The sequence below is a fragment of the Trachurus trachurus genome (genome assembly GCF_905171665.1).
Source record: "Trachurus trachurus genome assembly, chromosome: 7".
In the NCBI taxonomy this organism is placed as follows: Eukaryota; Metazoa; Chordata; class Actinopteri; order Carangiformes; family Carangidae; genus Trachurus; species Trachurus trachurus.
In genome coordinates this window covers 14,755,542-14,771,240 of record NC_139901.1, presented here as the reverse complement: position 1 = coordinate 14,771,240, position 15,699 = coordinate 14,755,542, and the positions used below count along the sequence as shown (strand labels likewise).

The window sequence follows — 15,699 nt, the reverse complement described above, 5'->3', positions numbered from 1 at the left end:
GTCAAAGAGTAGCGGCCTGTGTGGAGCGAGACTTCAGACACTGGTGGTCATTGGAGGAACTGCAGCTTTGATAGTGCAGCCTTGTGTCAATTATCTGAATTCTGTTGCTTCGTCATGTGTGTGTGTGTGTGTGTGTGTGTGTGTGTGTGTGTGTGTGTGTGTGTGTGTGTGTGTGTGTGTGTGTGTGTGTGTGTGCTCGTGACAGCCGTCCCAGTTGTGTGAAGCTCAGAGGATTAAGTGTCCGTCCTCCATATTTCCTCTCAGGATTCAGAAATGTGTCGCTGTCATTCCCTGTGAAACAGAGGGAGAAGGAGGAGGAGGACAACGATGATGACAAGATCGAGGAGGAAGAGGTGAAGAAGAACGACACCAAGTGGGACAAAGGGAGAGAAACACCAGTTCTATTATCAGACTCTTCCACGGTTTGATATCTCTCCTGATATTATATTAATGAGGAGAAAAGGTGAACATGACACAAACTGGGAAACCGTGATCGATGTGTCTCAGTCAGACAATGTCCTCTCTACATTTTGATTTTACAGTAAACTTCTCCTTCGTTTCTTCCTCCGTCCACAGCACTCCTCAGGGTTCACTCCCCAAGAACAGACACTGGGCAAACTACAGGGCTTGAAAATCTTGTGTATGTGGTTTAAGGTGTGTTCATGTATAGATGATTGAAAATGCAGTGGTCTGTTTGCAGACTCAGACGTCACTGAAACTGTCTGTCTTTAATTGGTCACAGTGAAGCAAACTGAATTCAACTGTTGAAAATTTAATTAAATACAAACTGCAGTAAAACTATTCCCATGTGAAATATATTTGCTTATGTCTTGTATTGAGTGTGTTTGTGTGTGTTTCCTATATGAAATAACTGCTGTAAACTGTATTTGATGGAGTGGAGCCACATTTTTGTTCTTTGTTTGATCATCCTGAGGAAGTAGAGACAGTCACGCAACTCAACACTAAAACAGAACAAACACACAGACACTGAACAATATGCTAACATGCATCAAAATACATTTACATCTATCTACCGATCATCACTCATGTCATGTGCCATGTGTCTGTTGGTTCTGTACAAAATGAAACTCTCCACATTGGAAAACTTGAAGTACTAGAAATACTTGGTGTGGTCACAGGTTCACACCCAGTGACACCAGTGGAAAATAATTCTTTAAATAACATCCCAGACGGGAGACACCAGTGCTACAGTTGTAATTAGATGATAGCTTAGCTTAGCTTTACACAAAGACTGGGACCAAAAGGAAAGCACTAGCCTGGCCATGTCCAAATGCAACTAGATCAAACCACAAACCTCTCAACATTTCCTGTATGTCAGTCTGTTTCTTTAAAACTAAGCCACAAACTACAGGTCAGAGCTCGAAGCCGGTCGGAATTTACTGTAACATTATCACATCATATATGATTACTGATGACGGACAGGCGACGAGCTTTGTTCCTTTTTATGAAAACAAAGGATCCAAACATGAACCAGCTCTGATTCAGCCTACTGAATCAGAAATTGTATTTCTATCAGTTATCAACCATAATGATAACCTGCCATTCAGCATTACCATGGAGATGCCTGTGGTGCTGCCCTGACCCTGGTCACTCGTCCTCACATTCTTAATGTATCTGTATCAGTGTGTGTGTGTGTGTGTGTGTGTGTGTGCGTGTGTGTGCACGCTCCACCTTCTCTGTGCTCTGCTGGCAGTGCAACACTGCATCATGGACGGTGGAGAAGAGACACGATTTGGTCACTTTGTCACTGAAGAAACCTCCAGACTGCAGGTTTTTCACCACACCGGCTACAAAGAGAGACAGCAAGAGAGACACAGAGGGGGGTCAGAGAGAGACAGAGATAGAGAGAGACAGAAGAAAAAAACAGAGGTAAATTAGGGAAGCAGACAGAGGAGGGAGGGGTAGCTGAGCCTCATTACAATTACTGGCTATATAAAAATTCCTTGTGGTCCCTTAACGAGCTAAAAAACTCTCCTGATAAACATTTTCCCTCATTATAGGCTCTTATAGGTAATCAGCACAAGTTAATGAGAGCTGCTAATCGTGGTTGTGAGATTTCGCTCCCATGGGGTGCTGGGAAACCGACCAAGTCAGCGTTAAAACCACAGAAAAGCAGACGTCAAAAAAACAAGTTGCACCAGACTGAACTAGGTTTTAGCTTCTTCGTTGCCTTCATTATCCTCATGACCCAGTGGTGCACTGCAAAGTCAGTTGCCATCACAGTCTCCATCCTGCAGGACTCAGAGAACCTGGTTGTGTGTTTTGTGTAGAGGCAGCTGAACTAAACGTTACATTACCATGAGAAACCTGTAAAAACAGCATGGAGTGTTGTTGGAAGAATTCAGACTGAGTGTGTCCAAGCCGGGGGGAGGAGAACGTGACTATAAAAAGGGTTTTACAGTGTGTGAGACAGAAAAACTGAAATTCCTGCTGGGATGTTATTGACCACAGATCATTAACTTCGACAGAGGAAGAAGTTCAACCTGAACGGATTTTAGAACTTATTTCCAAATGTTGCTGATGAATAGTTCTTCTTATTCACGCAAATGCAATCTAAAAATGAACTGAAGTACAGGAGCTCTGGTGTTGGTACAGACATCAGAGCTGACAGCCGTGGTCTCTAATGTCTCCTATGAGTTAGATCTGACACTGCTATTTAATCTGACTGTATGTGAATTAATCCAGGTGATGTGTGTGGTCTCACTCTGGCAGCCGGCGAGCACCACCTCCACTCCGACTTCTCCATAGTCCCTCCGGATCTGAAACAGACACAGAGCAAAGGTCAGAGGGGGATCATTTCATTAGCCAGACTATTCAATTTAGAGTAATTGAAAGCCTGAGGAGATAAATGATGAGCAGAGGGATGGATGCAGGAGAGGAGAAAGGCAGAGACACTAAACTTTAAACAGAAGAACGTTATAGCAGTGATCTTGTATTTGCCTCAATTCCTAACTTTTCTGCAGAGTTGCTTCACTTTCTCACTCTGGGAGGAGCTTCATTTCTCTGTGTTTTAGTTGAAGAACCTTCATTTCATTATGACTATAACAATTAAATTAAATGTATAAAGTGATGAAACAAGAACACTGTCGACATTATTGTGTGAATATTAAACACTGAGACTCATACGCTGCGTAGTGTCTTGACTCCCACAGTGTCCAGGAAGTTGACTGGGCTCAGGTCAAGGACGATGGCTCTTGGAAGTGAGGGGTCCAGGTCAGCATCCACCTCAATGACTGCGATGTCATCCTGCTCCGTCTTCTCTAGCTCCGCCTTCTGGAGAGGAAGAGACATGACAGGTCACATGATATGCAACATGTTTGCTTCAGACGATGAATCGATTACAGTAAATGCATCAACGGGTGCAAGGAATCAAAGTTCAGCAGGTTCTCAACCCTCTAATGTAAAAGACATTCTTTTACATCCATTACCCATCATGCATCTGGTCTCCCTCACCGTATCTACTGCGTTCTTCTTGGCGTTCTTCTTCTCATGTCTCTTCCGTTTGGCCTCCAGTTTCTTCTTTGCTGACAGTATCTTGGTGATGTCAATGCCACACTGAACACAGACACAATTATACAATTATACAATTATACAATGTTCTTTCACGTAGTGATGTCTATTTCATGTGTTAGAAAACCGAGGAGACAACATTAAAATCCATCCTTAATCAATAATCAATGACTGCTGTGATTACAGGTGAAGGTGTCATTTTGACAGTGTAGATTAGGAGCTGTCAGGTCCAGTAACAATGAAGTGCTCATTTAGGTGATAGATTACCACCGTTAACACCTGGCAATTGGGGCTCCTTCGTCAGTGCTGTGTGGTAACTCTGTGCTCTTTACACTGATGAATATCTGAACCAGTTCAACTAGTCACACCAGTTAAATCCCCATAAAAAAAAACAAAAAAAAACAAGTGTGACAGGTAACTGCCTGAGGAAGTCTTGTTATGAAGCAGCAGAGGTGTCACAGAGGCTCAGTCAGGACACCTGCAGCTATGGGTTTTCCTTAATGTTATGAGTTAATAACCTGTATCTGTAGCAGCTTGTAGAACAAACTCTAGAGAAACCATGTCATTACAACAGTGAGTCTTTCAGTGAGTCTTTTGAAGCTGGTGCTGCCTTCGGGGTCCACGGTCAGGGTTTAAATTTAAATTGTGAATCAGTAATAATTTACTCTTCATATTTGTTCTCTTTACTCTTTTGTTGTAAATCTGTTTCCATTATTATGTTTTATACTGTAATGCTCTGCAAAACACTTTGAATTGCCCCCATGTATGAAATGTGCTGGAAAAGCTGGCAAAGCTGCCAATAAAAAAACCTTTTCGTTGACGAGAAGAGAGTAAAATAATGTTTTTTCTGTTGAGATCAGAAATGTAAAAATGTAAAAATGTTTCAGTTATGACAAGGGGACATCCATTCATCCTGGGTCAGGTTGTGATGGCTGGGATGGATGGATATCAGCAGGTTGTTGCAGACATATCTCTCTTCTGCAACAATTTCCAGCTCCTCCTGGGATCTAGAGGTGTTCCCAGGCCAGATGGGATGCGTAATCCCTCCTGAGTTCTGGGTCCACCCAAGGGGCCTCTCACAGTTGGATGCGCCTGAAAAGCCTCAGATATCCTAACCACCTCAACTGGCTCCTTTCAACGTAAAGGAACAAGAGAATGAGCTGAACAGAGACAGTCCTTCCCTCCACAATGTGATTTACACTTAAATTATTTTCTAGTTATTAGACCGAGTGTGAAAACACCATTCACAGTGAATGGGGATTACCATAAAATGGAGTCTGTCACAGTCATAAGTCATCAGCAGCCAATCAGATTTCATTGTTTGTTGTTCTGACTCTGGCTCCACGACTGAAGCAGAATGTGATTAGTTCAACTTCCTGCTGCCCTGGGAGCAGAGCTGATCAGTGATCGGGACACGAGCTCGTTAAGATCCTGTAATGGCCTGATCGGAGAACAACTTCTCCTGCTGTGTCACGTCACCCGGCTGATGTGATTACATTACTTAGCATCTCTTAGCATCTAGCACCGCACCCACTCGGTTGAGATATCGCCGCAACAACAAGAAAGTGACCACTGTTGCCTGAACGAGGTCATCCAGACACCATCATCATCAGCGGACTGTCAAGTACTGATCGGACCTTCAGCCGCTCGGAGGAGGGAGAGACGATCCTATGGCTCTGACATTTTAATGAATGAAGCGTTTCATTACCCTCCCCCTGCTTTTGTCATCTGTTTTTATCTTCTTTCAGTCAGTCTTCCCATTGACCCCAAAGAGACAGAAGAAGAGGGAGGGCTGTTTTAGACAAAGGTTGAACAGAAGAAAAGAGCGGTGACATCTGAACAATATCTGTCACAGTGGGAACCAGTCAGTTATTAGTGTGTCAGTAAAAAATGTTGAGAGTGTCAAAGAGGAAATGGGAGGAAGTGTGTGTGTGTGTGTGTGTGTGTGTGTGTGTGTGTGTGTGTGTGTGTGTGTGTGTGTGTGTGTGTGTGTGTGTGTGTGTGTGTGTGTGTGTGTGTGTGTGTGTGTGTGTGTGTACGTGTTGTGCGGGTCCTCACTTTCTCTCCGAGGGCATCCTGATACATCTCAGCGTTGGCAAAGTAGAGCGTGGCAGAGGAACGGAAGATCAAAACCCCAGGAATTTTCTTCACCTAAAATCAATCAGTAACTTAATCAATAAAAAAAAATCTGTTCCCATGACAACAGGTGGTCTTAATGACATGGCACATCAAAATCAGCTAAGGGGAAGCGGCACAGGGGTAAACGTGGTGCAGTGTTCGTTTATGTTGGAAGATTCGTCAGATGAGACGTCAGATGATAATCAGATATTGATTTGTAGTGAGTCGTTCAGTTTTAATGTGCAGAGTGAAATAAACACTGTTAATTAATCCGGCTTGATGAACACTGAGGCTTTAAATGGAAACCTTAGAATCTTTCAATGAGCAGTGAAGTGAGTAGCAGGAGACAAAGAGCACTGAGCTCTGACTGGACAGTGACAAATCTGTATCTGACTCCTGGCTTTAACGTCAGGTATATGGAAGTGTGTCCTCAGCAAACTGTTAAGATACAGATTAAATTCACTTCTAACTTGGCATAAGTATCACAGGACGATAATCATAGAAGAAAATTTCATTTTAAGCACAAAATTGCAAGGAATAATTTAAAACAAATGTATATTTCTGTGGTGGGTGTCAAAATATGGAATTCCTCGAAGCAAAGAGCTGTACACATGTTTCTCAGTTTAAGAAGATGCATAGGCAGAAAATGGGGAGGTTATATAAAGACATTAAGTCAAACAAATCTCCTTGCACAGCCACAGGTCGTCAGGTGCTGGTCGACAGCAGGAGCATACGAAATAGGTGAAAAATAACCACCGCATACTGTTAGGACTCTATTGTGATTATTCATGGCGAACAACGCGTTTCGCATGTAGCATTGTCAGGTTATATAAAGTATATAAAGACATGTTGTAATGAAAAAGATAAGTTATGGATTTTTGATTTGTATATTGTTGGCTGTACATGGGTTCAGTATAATGGCGTTTTATCTGATGTAAGCGTCTTGTTGTTGTTCTCTTCACCCTGCTCATTTCCAATCCCAGGATTGGAATGAACAACAATGAACAAATGAAAATAAATATAAGCACACAGTCTGCACACTCTGTTTGAGCTCAGTAATGTAAACATGCAGTGTACCTGGTTATATTCCTCCAGTGGCCTGTAGAGGTCAGTGTCTGGGACATGTCCTAACAGGGAGTATGTAGGTCTGAAAACACAACACAAACACCTGTGATCAGTGACACTGGGCTCAGGTGGGGGTGGAACTGCAGATGTGTGGTGATTGACAGGCTGGTGGTGGTCTTCCTACAGCTGTGTCCTGAAGATGACGGTGAGCATGGAGAAGGCGATGGCTGCAGCCAGGCCCAGGTCAGGGTTCAACAGCAGGGTGAAAATGAAGGTGGCCAACCAGATCACCTGAGGAGAAACACGCAAGTGAATGACACAGATGATGATGGTGCTAGAACAACACAACAGCACTGAGCCACCACAGTTACAGTCAGGAAACAACATAGTGTCTTCATTGTGACAAGACCACGCTACTGACGACAATTTTGGGAAACCAATTAATCTTCACTGGTTTAAGATCATTTCTCCACGTCAGGTGTTTTTCATCAGGAAATTTCATCCCTGTGAGCTCTGGTTTTTCACTCATGGTTTTCAAGATGTTTCTTTGGTCCTAGTTGTTAAATTGAGGGACAACAAACTGGCTGAATCAGAGCAGTAAACATGTCACCATCTTATTCTGCTTTATAAAAGTTTGTCTGTGACCTTCAGCAGCATGATCTCTTCAGTGTTGATACTGACTCTGACGTGATGTGAGATCACAGAGGAACAGTCACTAATCCACAGCTCAGAAACAAGGTAATGAGTCTATTCAGCTGCTGTCTGATGTCAAAGCTGAGACGCCAGGGAGATTCCTATTCAACTCCACTGGTGCACACAATAGTCACTGCAACTGTATGAGTAATACTAAAGCTGCTATAGAGCGGTGTGTGATGCTACATCGGTAAGTATAAGTTAACCCTCTGCTCAGAGGTGTTCCTAATATCCCAATTTGTATGAATTATAGTTGAGTTAATACAAGGAACACCTCTCAGTACAACCCAATAACTACATAAAGTCTATGCGTGTTTGTGTGTGTTTTCAGTGAATCTCTCACCATGTCAATCCTGTTGCTCTTCCACAGAGCTGGGATGTCCATGAACTGCTTCATCATGCCATGGAGGTTAACGAAGATGATGGCAGCCAGCACCGCCTGCACAGGAAACAGAAAACAGATGGACTCAGGTTCAATTTCTGTCACATGACAGTCAGTGTGTCAGTCTGTCTGTCTGTCTGTCTGTCTGAGTTAAAGGACAATTCCAGGCGAATTCAACTCGGGGGTGTATTTTCCTATCATTTTAGGTCTAAAAGAAGGAATCTGAAGATTTTCAGTTTAATTGCTCTTGTTTTGCGGTAGTTGTGTCTATCCCCGCATCGCCACGGCAGCAATGAATGGGAGCAGATGTAAGTTCCGCTGCTTAGGCTGTTTACATCCCTCAAAGCCGCAATTTCTTTCCACAGACAGCGTCAGATGGCTACTCAAACATGCACCGAGAAGTTTATTTACTTCAAGCAAGCCGACATGTTTGTAAAACTAGATCTAATTCAAAGTCTCCCGGAGTCTCGCGCGAGACCCAAGTTGCCGTGCATGCACGGTGTGTTCAGGTGCAGTTGGAGCTACCGTTTGTGTCATAAACACAGGAATATCAACTCTTGACTTGCTTCAAGTAAAAAAAAATTCTCGGCGCATGTTTGAGTAGCCACCTGACGCTGTCTGTGGAAAAAAATGTACACTTGAAGCAAGTCAAGAGTTGATATTCCTGTGTTTATGACACAAACGGTAGCTCCGACTGCACCTGAATACACCGTGCACTGCAACTTCGGTCTCGCGCGAGACTCCGGGAGACTTTGAATTAGATCTAGTTTTACAAACATGTCGGCTTGCTTGAAGTAAATAAACTTCTCGGTGCATGTTTGAGTCGCCATCTGACGCTGTCTGTGGAAAGAAATTGCGGCTTTGAGGGCTGTAAACAGCCTAAGCAGCGGAACTTGCATCCGCTCCCATTCATTGCTGCCGTGGCGATGCGGGGACAGACGCAACTACCGCAAAACAGGTGAAATTAAACTGAAAATCTTCAGATTCCTTCTTTTAGACCTAAAATGATAGGAACATACACCCCCGAGTTGAATTCGCCTGGAATTGTCCTTTAACAGTTCTGATGCAAACAGGAGATAATGTGAGGTGCAATTATCAGCTTCATATCAGAACTGTGACCATAACACTGCTGCCCTCAGCCCAGTGACTCTGGATTCACTCACTGCCAGCAAATAGATACACAACAACAAACAACACTGACTTCAGCTGTTCTCTTTGCCTAACTTCAACTCAGTGTGAAGGGCTAGGCCTACCTTGAATTTTACAGCCATTCATCTTAGATTTGGAAAGGGGTATGTCTATGCTTGTGCACAGATGTGACAAGCAAACGCATGCATGCATGCACGCACACATACAAACACACATACACACACATACAGGAACAGTACCTTGGGCAGCTCTTCAAAGAGATACCCACTCCAGAGCACGATGAAGAGAATAACTACAGCTGACAGAGCTCCAGCAACCTGTGGAGAGAGAGAGAGAGAGAGAGAGAGAGAGAGAGAGAGAGAGAGAGAGAGATGTAAAAGTGATGAATAGAGACCAGAAGAGAGAGTTAAAGAAAAACAAACTAGAAGATGAATGACGGCGTCGTCATCAGTATGAATAGGTTCATGATTGTAAGAGGAGTCAGAGCAGTTACAACCCCCTCACCCCCTCCTGTATAATGGGTCTGAGCTGATGAATGCTGTTGTCAGACTAAATGTGTTGTGTAGGTGGAGCTCCACCATGTGAGAGAAAATCAATTCCCTAAGTGTTTTTTAACGTCACTTATCAGAGTAACGGTAATCATATTCACTCACTTCAGGTCTGTAGCTGCTCCATCTTAAAGGTTAAGATGGAGCAGCTACAGACTTACAGACAGCTACAGACCTGCAGCTACAGATCCGCAGCTACAGATCTGCAGCTACAGACACTCAGCTACAGATCCACAGCTACAGACTCTCGGCTACATATCCACAGCTAAAGGCCTGCAGCTACAGACTCTCGGCTACAGACCAGCAGCTACAGGCCTGCAGATAGTACCAGAGCACTGTCAAGTGTTTTGTAATGAACAGTGAACCAGAGACAGACTTTAAGCTCAAGCTAAATTTGTGGATTCTCTTAGGGTGAAGTGAGAGTAGATTTTCTCTCTATTAATGTTTAAGTTTATTTGATGAAAATAACTTACTTTGCTCACAAGTTTTTGTCAATTTCTTTTCAGCAGCCCCCACAGAGAGGTCAGAGGTCACCTTTATCCTCAGCAGAACAACAGGCTGTGTTACCCACCTGAGTCTTCCCTCCTGTGCTCTCCTGCACCATTGTGCGAGACATGGAGCAGCTGACGGCAAAACACTGGAAAATGCCTCCGACAGAGTTACTGAGCCCCAGAGCGATGAGTTCCTGACACAACAAGAGACTCTGGTTCAAACACTGATCTGAAACATCAGCTCGTCCCACGTTCATTAGCCCCGCCCCCCTACCTGGTTACTGTCGACCTTGTATCCATACTTCAGGGCAAAGATTCGACCCAGTGAGATCGCGATGCCATAACCAACCACAGACAGAGCGAAGGCGTCTCCTATCACCTGGCCGAACAGAGAGGCTGCTGGGATGACAGGTGGCTGGAGGCTGGAGGACAGAAACCAGTGGAACACACATCCATTACAAACACTTCATGTGTGTTAAGAGATGCCTTTGTGTGTTCATTATTATTGTGTTTGTGTTTCTCACCCTGAGGGGATAATTCCCACCACGTCCACCCCATACTTGCCCTGCAGGTTAACCTGCCAGGAGACCAGTGTGGCAATAACCACCTGGGGAGCAGAGTAACACATGATTATATAGAACAAAGAGATGTGTTGGAGAGTGTGTTTATCTTTCTGTAGAGTAAATTATAGGTGTTTGTCTGTGAAACTCACAGCCAGCAGCTCCACAGGTATAGGAACAGGTAGCTTTTTACTTAAGTAAGCATTGAGCTCCTTGGCGAGGATGAGGCCAATGATGGCAACGATACTGACCACGAGTGTCCCGATGTTTGTCTGTGGGAGGAGATAACAAATCTCCAGCACAGTCTGGAGAGAAAGAGGTGGGAGACAAACTGGGGTTTAGGTACTGTAGTCAAAATGAACAGCTTATTTTCCACATTGACATTATGAGGCCAAGACATCACGTTGCATATAAGATGATCAACATCTTTGCTAATGAGGGATGAAACAAACATGAAAGAGTGCTGCAGTCTATAGTTATTGTATGGAAAGTCTGACAGCGTGTCTGCTCACATGTAAAAACCTCACAGGACCTGGATAGATGCAAAAACACCAGATATACCTTGTATTAATACTGAAGCAATTAACAAACAAATTAATTAGCTCAACAGCAATTCTGAAAATGAATTGTTTATGAAGCTCAGGTGTAAACAATCGCTGAGGGTTTTCTGGTCGTCTGTGTTTCTATCACTGTCTGTTTTCTACCCAGGGATTTCAGAGCATATGACGCAGTGTTTGAAAGATTGTTGGTGTGTTCTCACATATATCAACGACATAGGTCCGCTGTGTCTGACAGGGCTGATGCCAAAGGTGTATTTGAGCTGGGACACGATGACATGGATAGCAGCTCCAGTGGTGTAACCTCGGACCAGAGGCTCTGACAGGTAGGTCACCACGAAACCAAACTGGACCAGACCAAGCAGAATCTACACAACACAGACAGAGAAATATCTGGAGGGTCACAGCAGCTGGAAACCTGAGAAAATCAGTTAGTATCTGACTCTGGACTTTCTGATTATTCATACTTATTTTTTTTAGGTCATTAGGACACATATAAGATTAATATGTATTTAATTACCCTGTGTTGCTTCGCAGCTCCATGAGGAGAGACTGCTGAACCCAAACACATACCAGCTTTTACAGATATCAATAATGTCCTGAAACTGAGCCTCTAACACTAAATGTGTTTGCTGACAGGCATCAGAAAACTACACTAGCTCTGAAAGTTTGATTATATGGCTCAGTGCTGACATCTGTTGATCCAAATAACATGGACCTTGTCAACTCCAGACCAGATCACGTTGATACCACAAACTCAAGTTTCCTCTGATATTCACCTGAAATAACCCAGATAAGAAGGTGACAGCTGCAGCCACTCGGACCCTCTCTGCATCCCGGGTGATGATGTCAACTACACTGGAGTTGGTCTCATTGTCCCACATCATAAAGTTTGAGTCTGGGGCCAATCGATCTGTCACCCCCCCAATCATCACACTCATCACTGCATATGTCCCTGGAGAAGGAGACACAGAGACACACATTTTTTCTCTGGTAATACAACAATACATTCCCTTTTGAAATAATTATAATAATGATGATGTAGGGTTTTAGCTAGTGTTTACATGCAATGACCCAATGAATAGACATACACATTGTTAAATACAAACCAATTGAGATGTGCTTGGATGTGCCAAACAGGAAGTAGATGAGGACAGGGTAGAAGGACGAGTAAAGGCCAAAGACGGGAGGAACAGAGGCCAGCAGGGCGTAGGCCATACCTGCAGGGAGGATGTTGGACTGATGTGATTTCTTATGACAGAGCTACTGTACAATCACTAGAGGCTTGACAACATCACAGCAATGAAAATACATTTCCTCTTTCCCCTTGTTTCTCCTTCATCCCTGTATCTTTGTCCTTACCCTGCGGCAGATGCATGATTCCCACACTGATCCCTGAGATTAGGTCTCCCAGGGCATTGTCTCTGAAGGAGTAACGAGGCAGCCATGACACCACAGGAAAACTACCTAGCAGACAGTTCTTCAGACGGGGACCGGAACAACTGAGTGTGAGAGGCAAATTAACCTTTTGTTTTTTCGGAGATATAATTTCTCTCCAGAAGGTTTTTGAATAAAGGAGTAACAGGATAAAAATGTGACAGCTGAATGTGGTAATATTATATAATATATAATATAAGACCGTGTTTAAATAGGAATTAAAATTAGTTAAATTAAAAACAAACTAAACTTAAATAAGACAGATAAGAGTTATGCATGCAATTAACCTGATTGCACTTGATTCATTGGGCTAACTATTGACTCCATGTCTGCTATGCAGTATTTCTATTTTTGTGAATTGGCTTTTCTTTCTTTTTCTTTTTTTACTGTCCCTGAGAACACAGAACATATATTAGTTACATATAACCATGAAAATTAGGTCTGGAAGATTTTATGTATGTCTGATTTGTTTGTTTACATAAATAGGCATGCAGGTTTTCATCTTTTGACACCAAACATTATGTGGGTATGTTTGAGAGTAAAGTGAGTGTGAGGAAAACAAATATTTGAAAGTTTAATTGAAAAAGCCTGACAAAGAAGGAATACGGAAGTATTTGTACATTGTTGCCTCCATTCTTCTTTTGCATTTCTCATTAGAATCGTAAATCATCTAAAATAATCTCCAAACCCTGTTTACAGTGTGTGTAAGATAAATATGGGAATGCATATTATATTATTAGCTGTTAATAAAAAGCTGTATGTAAATCATGAAGTATCATTTCTTGGAGAAAGTATGAATATATAATGTGTTTGGCTATTGAATCTAGTGTAGGCAGAGTCTAACAAGTGCTGGGATTTGCTCAGATATCAATGGTGCAGCATGTGTCAAGTCTCTTCTCGTTCCTGAGTCTGACCTCCAGGCCACAGTTAATAAGTGATCTCAGATGTGTTCTCAACTCAAAAACTACTGAAGCATTATTTCAGTGAACAATGGATTTGTCACAGCACTTCAGTGAATCTCTCGGTTCAAATCCTTTATGTGATCATTAAACTACTTCACTGTGTTGTTAACACACTTAAGCCTCTACTCTTTGTTATATGCTCTTTCCCCTTTTTGTGGAGCTCTGGTTTTATTCTCATCATATGTCAACACATTTTACAACATTACGAAAATACATCTATTTACTTCATTGTCAAGTGAGTGCATGTTTGCCAATGTTGAATGCAGATTTCTAAAAGAAATAGATGCATGGAGGAAAATATATTCTGAGGGCAATGGTTGAACATCCAGTTGGATGTTGAAGTTGTTTATGCATGAAACGGTACCTTAGTGACTTTTTGACCTTTTCACACAGAGATGGTTTTGACTCAGCCTTTTCTGCCATCTCATCCACAGCTCCTTCATCCAGGATCTCCCTGTTCACACTGTAGTTCATCCGTCTCCTCTCCGCCATGGCTAACACTGCACCATAAACAGAAAAAGAGGAAAAAATTGCTTCTTTCTTCCCAAACACTGGAAAATTGGTTCCTCATATTTTTTCAAACATGATTGCAGCAAAACAGCTGTTATATTTTAAACACCATTTTCATTATGTTCGGAAAAACTTAAATATCATCTAATAAAACTAAACAAAGAAATTCATATTTATTCTAGACCTTTAGTGGTTCGTCTCCACCTAGAAACTAAATTGTTAATCTCTTGAATCTTTTGAAAATAAAATATAATTACCTTCTGTGTTCCAGCAGTATCAAAATATTTTATTAGAAACTCCAAAGGTTTGTAGTGTTAACAAAAATACAAGCACCCACTTAAGCGCTAACATTAACCATACAGGGTAGTAAGTAAGGTTCTTCAATCGTTTTGTCTGATTCAGAGGAAAGAGATCCAAATCTGAGTCTCTCTGGTCAGTGTTTTGAAGAAAATCTTTCGCCAAATCTTTAAAAAGTTCCCTCAGTGATGAGATGGCACATGTCCTTTCATTAAGTATTAATCCTGCACATGTGCAATGGTCCCCAGGCTTCAGACTGAACCTGATGTAGAGTTTTCCATCAGATCCAAGGGGTACTGAGTGGCACCAAATGAGAAGCTGTCATTTCTTCAGCAGCTGTTTGACCAATAGATGAAGGTGAGGTTTAATTCTGTAATCCAACACAAAGGATTCCCTGCTCCAGCAGTGGCTCTTCGGACCTTGAAGAGAAACCAAGATAAGACAAGTGAACATTGTTTTGGAGACAGAGGGCAAAGTTCCAGTCAGAGTGGTTGGTGTGTGCAGCTGGAAACATAAGTGATAGAAGTTAGAGATTACACTTATTTTGTGCTTGTTTTATTATTTGCAGAGTTCACTTTGTAGTTACTGTCATAGTTTTATAATTGATACTACCAAAACATTTTGCTTTTGAAGAGATTTGTGTAAAATGAAACCGATATACTTTACATGTTAGTTTGACTTACACATATACACAGTATGCTATAAATGCACAAAGGAAACTAAATAAATGAGAGTAAATATAAGTATTAAAATTCACTTAGCAGTCAAGAGTCTTATATCAGTCTTATCTGTGTGTTTTATGTCCTGTGTGATTAGATTAGTCAACCATTTCAGCCTGGTCAGACTTGTTCCTGTTAATTTATGATTATTGCACAGGAGAGTGAATGGGAGGCCTCCTTAATCACTGGCAGAACAGATACTGGTTAACTAAGCATGACAAACAATAGGCTTTCTTGAGTGCACAGTGTGCTTTCATTCCACACCCACATGTTACAAAGGCAGCTTTTATTTATTCTACTTTGTTATGATGTAGTCACAGTCAATTCATAATCTGAAATGCTGTCAACTGTTGACACTTTTCATTTACGTAACCGTGCTGGGCCCATGGTCCCATGGGCAATGCACTGAAAGCTGTCTCTGCTAATGTCGTTTTACCTCATGGTTGCCTCGAGACACCTGAACTACTTGATAATGCTTAACTGATAGTTCTTCTGACGTGACAGTCCCCCGATCGTAAAAATAACAGGGTTACACTCTGAGAAGTAACACTAAACTTTAACATCAGAGACACAAGTACGCAGTACAGAAGTACACAGGTTATTTGAAATGCTGCTCATTTCATTTTAAAAAGGAATTGTCAGCCAGGGATTTTTGCTTTGCTTTCTCAAAGCAGATTGGC

General features: G+C 42.2%; 1 protein-coding gene across 1 annotated transcript in view; it reads right to left on the bottom strand.

Moving 5' to 3' along the window:
• The window catches only part of slc26a6.2 (solute carrier family 26 member 6, tandem duplicate 2), a gene marked incomplete at its 3' end in the record, with an annotated part of 16,424 nt that extends 2,452 nt beyond the window's left edge, over positions 1-13,972 (bottom strand). Inside the window, exons 1-18 of the mRNA XM_083975808.1 lie at positions 13,858-13,972; positions 12,457-12,596; positions 12,204-12,314; positions 11,874-12,049; positions 11,298-11,462; positions 10,690-10,842; positions 10,502-10,584; positions 10,252-10,399; positions 10,058-10,171; positions 9,178-9,255; positions 7,751-7,846; positions 6,899-7,005; positions 6,727-6,796; positions 5,590-5,682; positions 3,475-3,576; positions 3,148-3,294; positions 2,726-2,780; positions 1,693-1,808 (exon numbers count right to left, since the gene is read on the bottom strand). Coding sequence (XP_083831934.1) covers positions 1,693-1,808; positions 2,726-2,780; positions 3,148-3,294; positions 3,475-3,576; positions 5,590-5,682; positions 6,727-6,796; positions 6,899-7,005; positions 7,751-7,846; positions 9,178-9,255; positions 10,058-10,171; positions 10,252-10,399; positions 10,502-10,584; positions 10,690-10,842; positions 11,298-11,462; positions 11,874-12,049; positions 12,204-12,314; positions 12,457-12,596; positions 13,858-13,967 — 2,064 coding nt within the window. The 5' untranslated portion in view covers positions 13,968-13,972. The remainder of the gene's footprint in view (positions 1-1,692; positions 1,809-2,725; positions 2,781-3,147; positions 3,295-3,474; positions 3,577-5,589; positions 5,683-6,726; positions 6,797-6,898; positions 7,006-7,750; positions 7,847-9,177; positions 9,256-10,057; positions 10,172-10,251; positions 10,400-10,501; positions 10,585-10,689; positions 10,843-11,297; positions 11,463-11,873; positions 12,050-12,203; positions 12,315-12,456; positions 12,597-13,857) is intronic.
• Between the last annotated feature and the right edge of the window lie 1,727 nt (positions 13,973-15,699).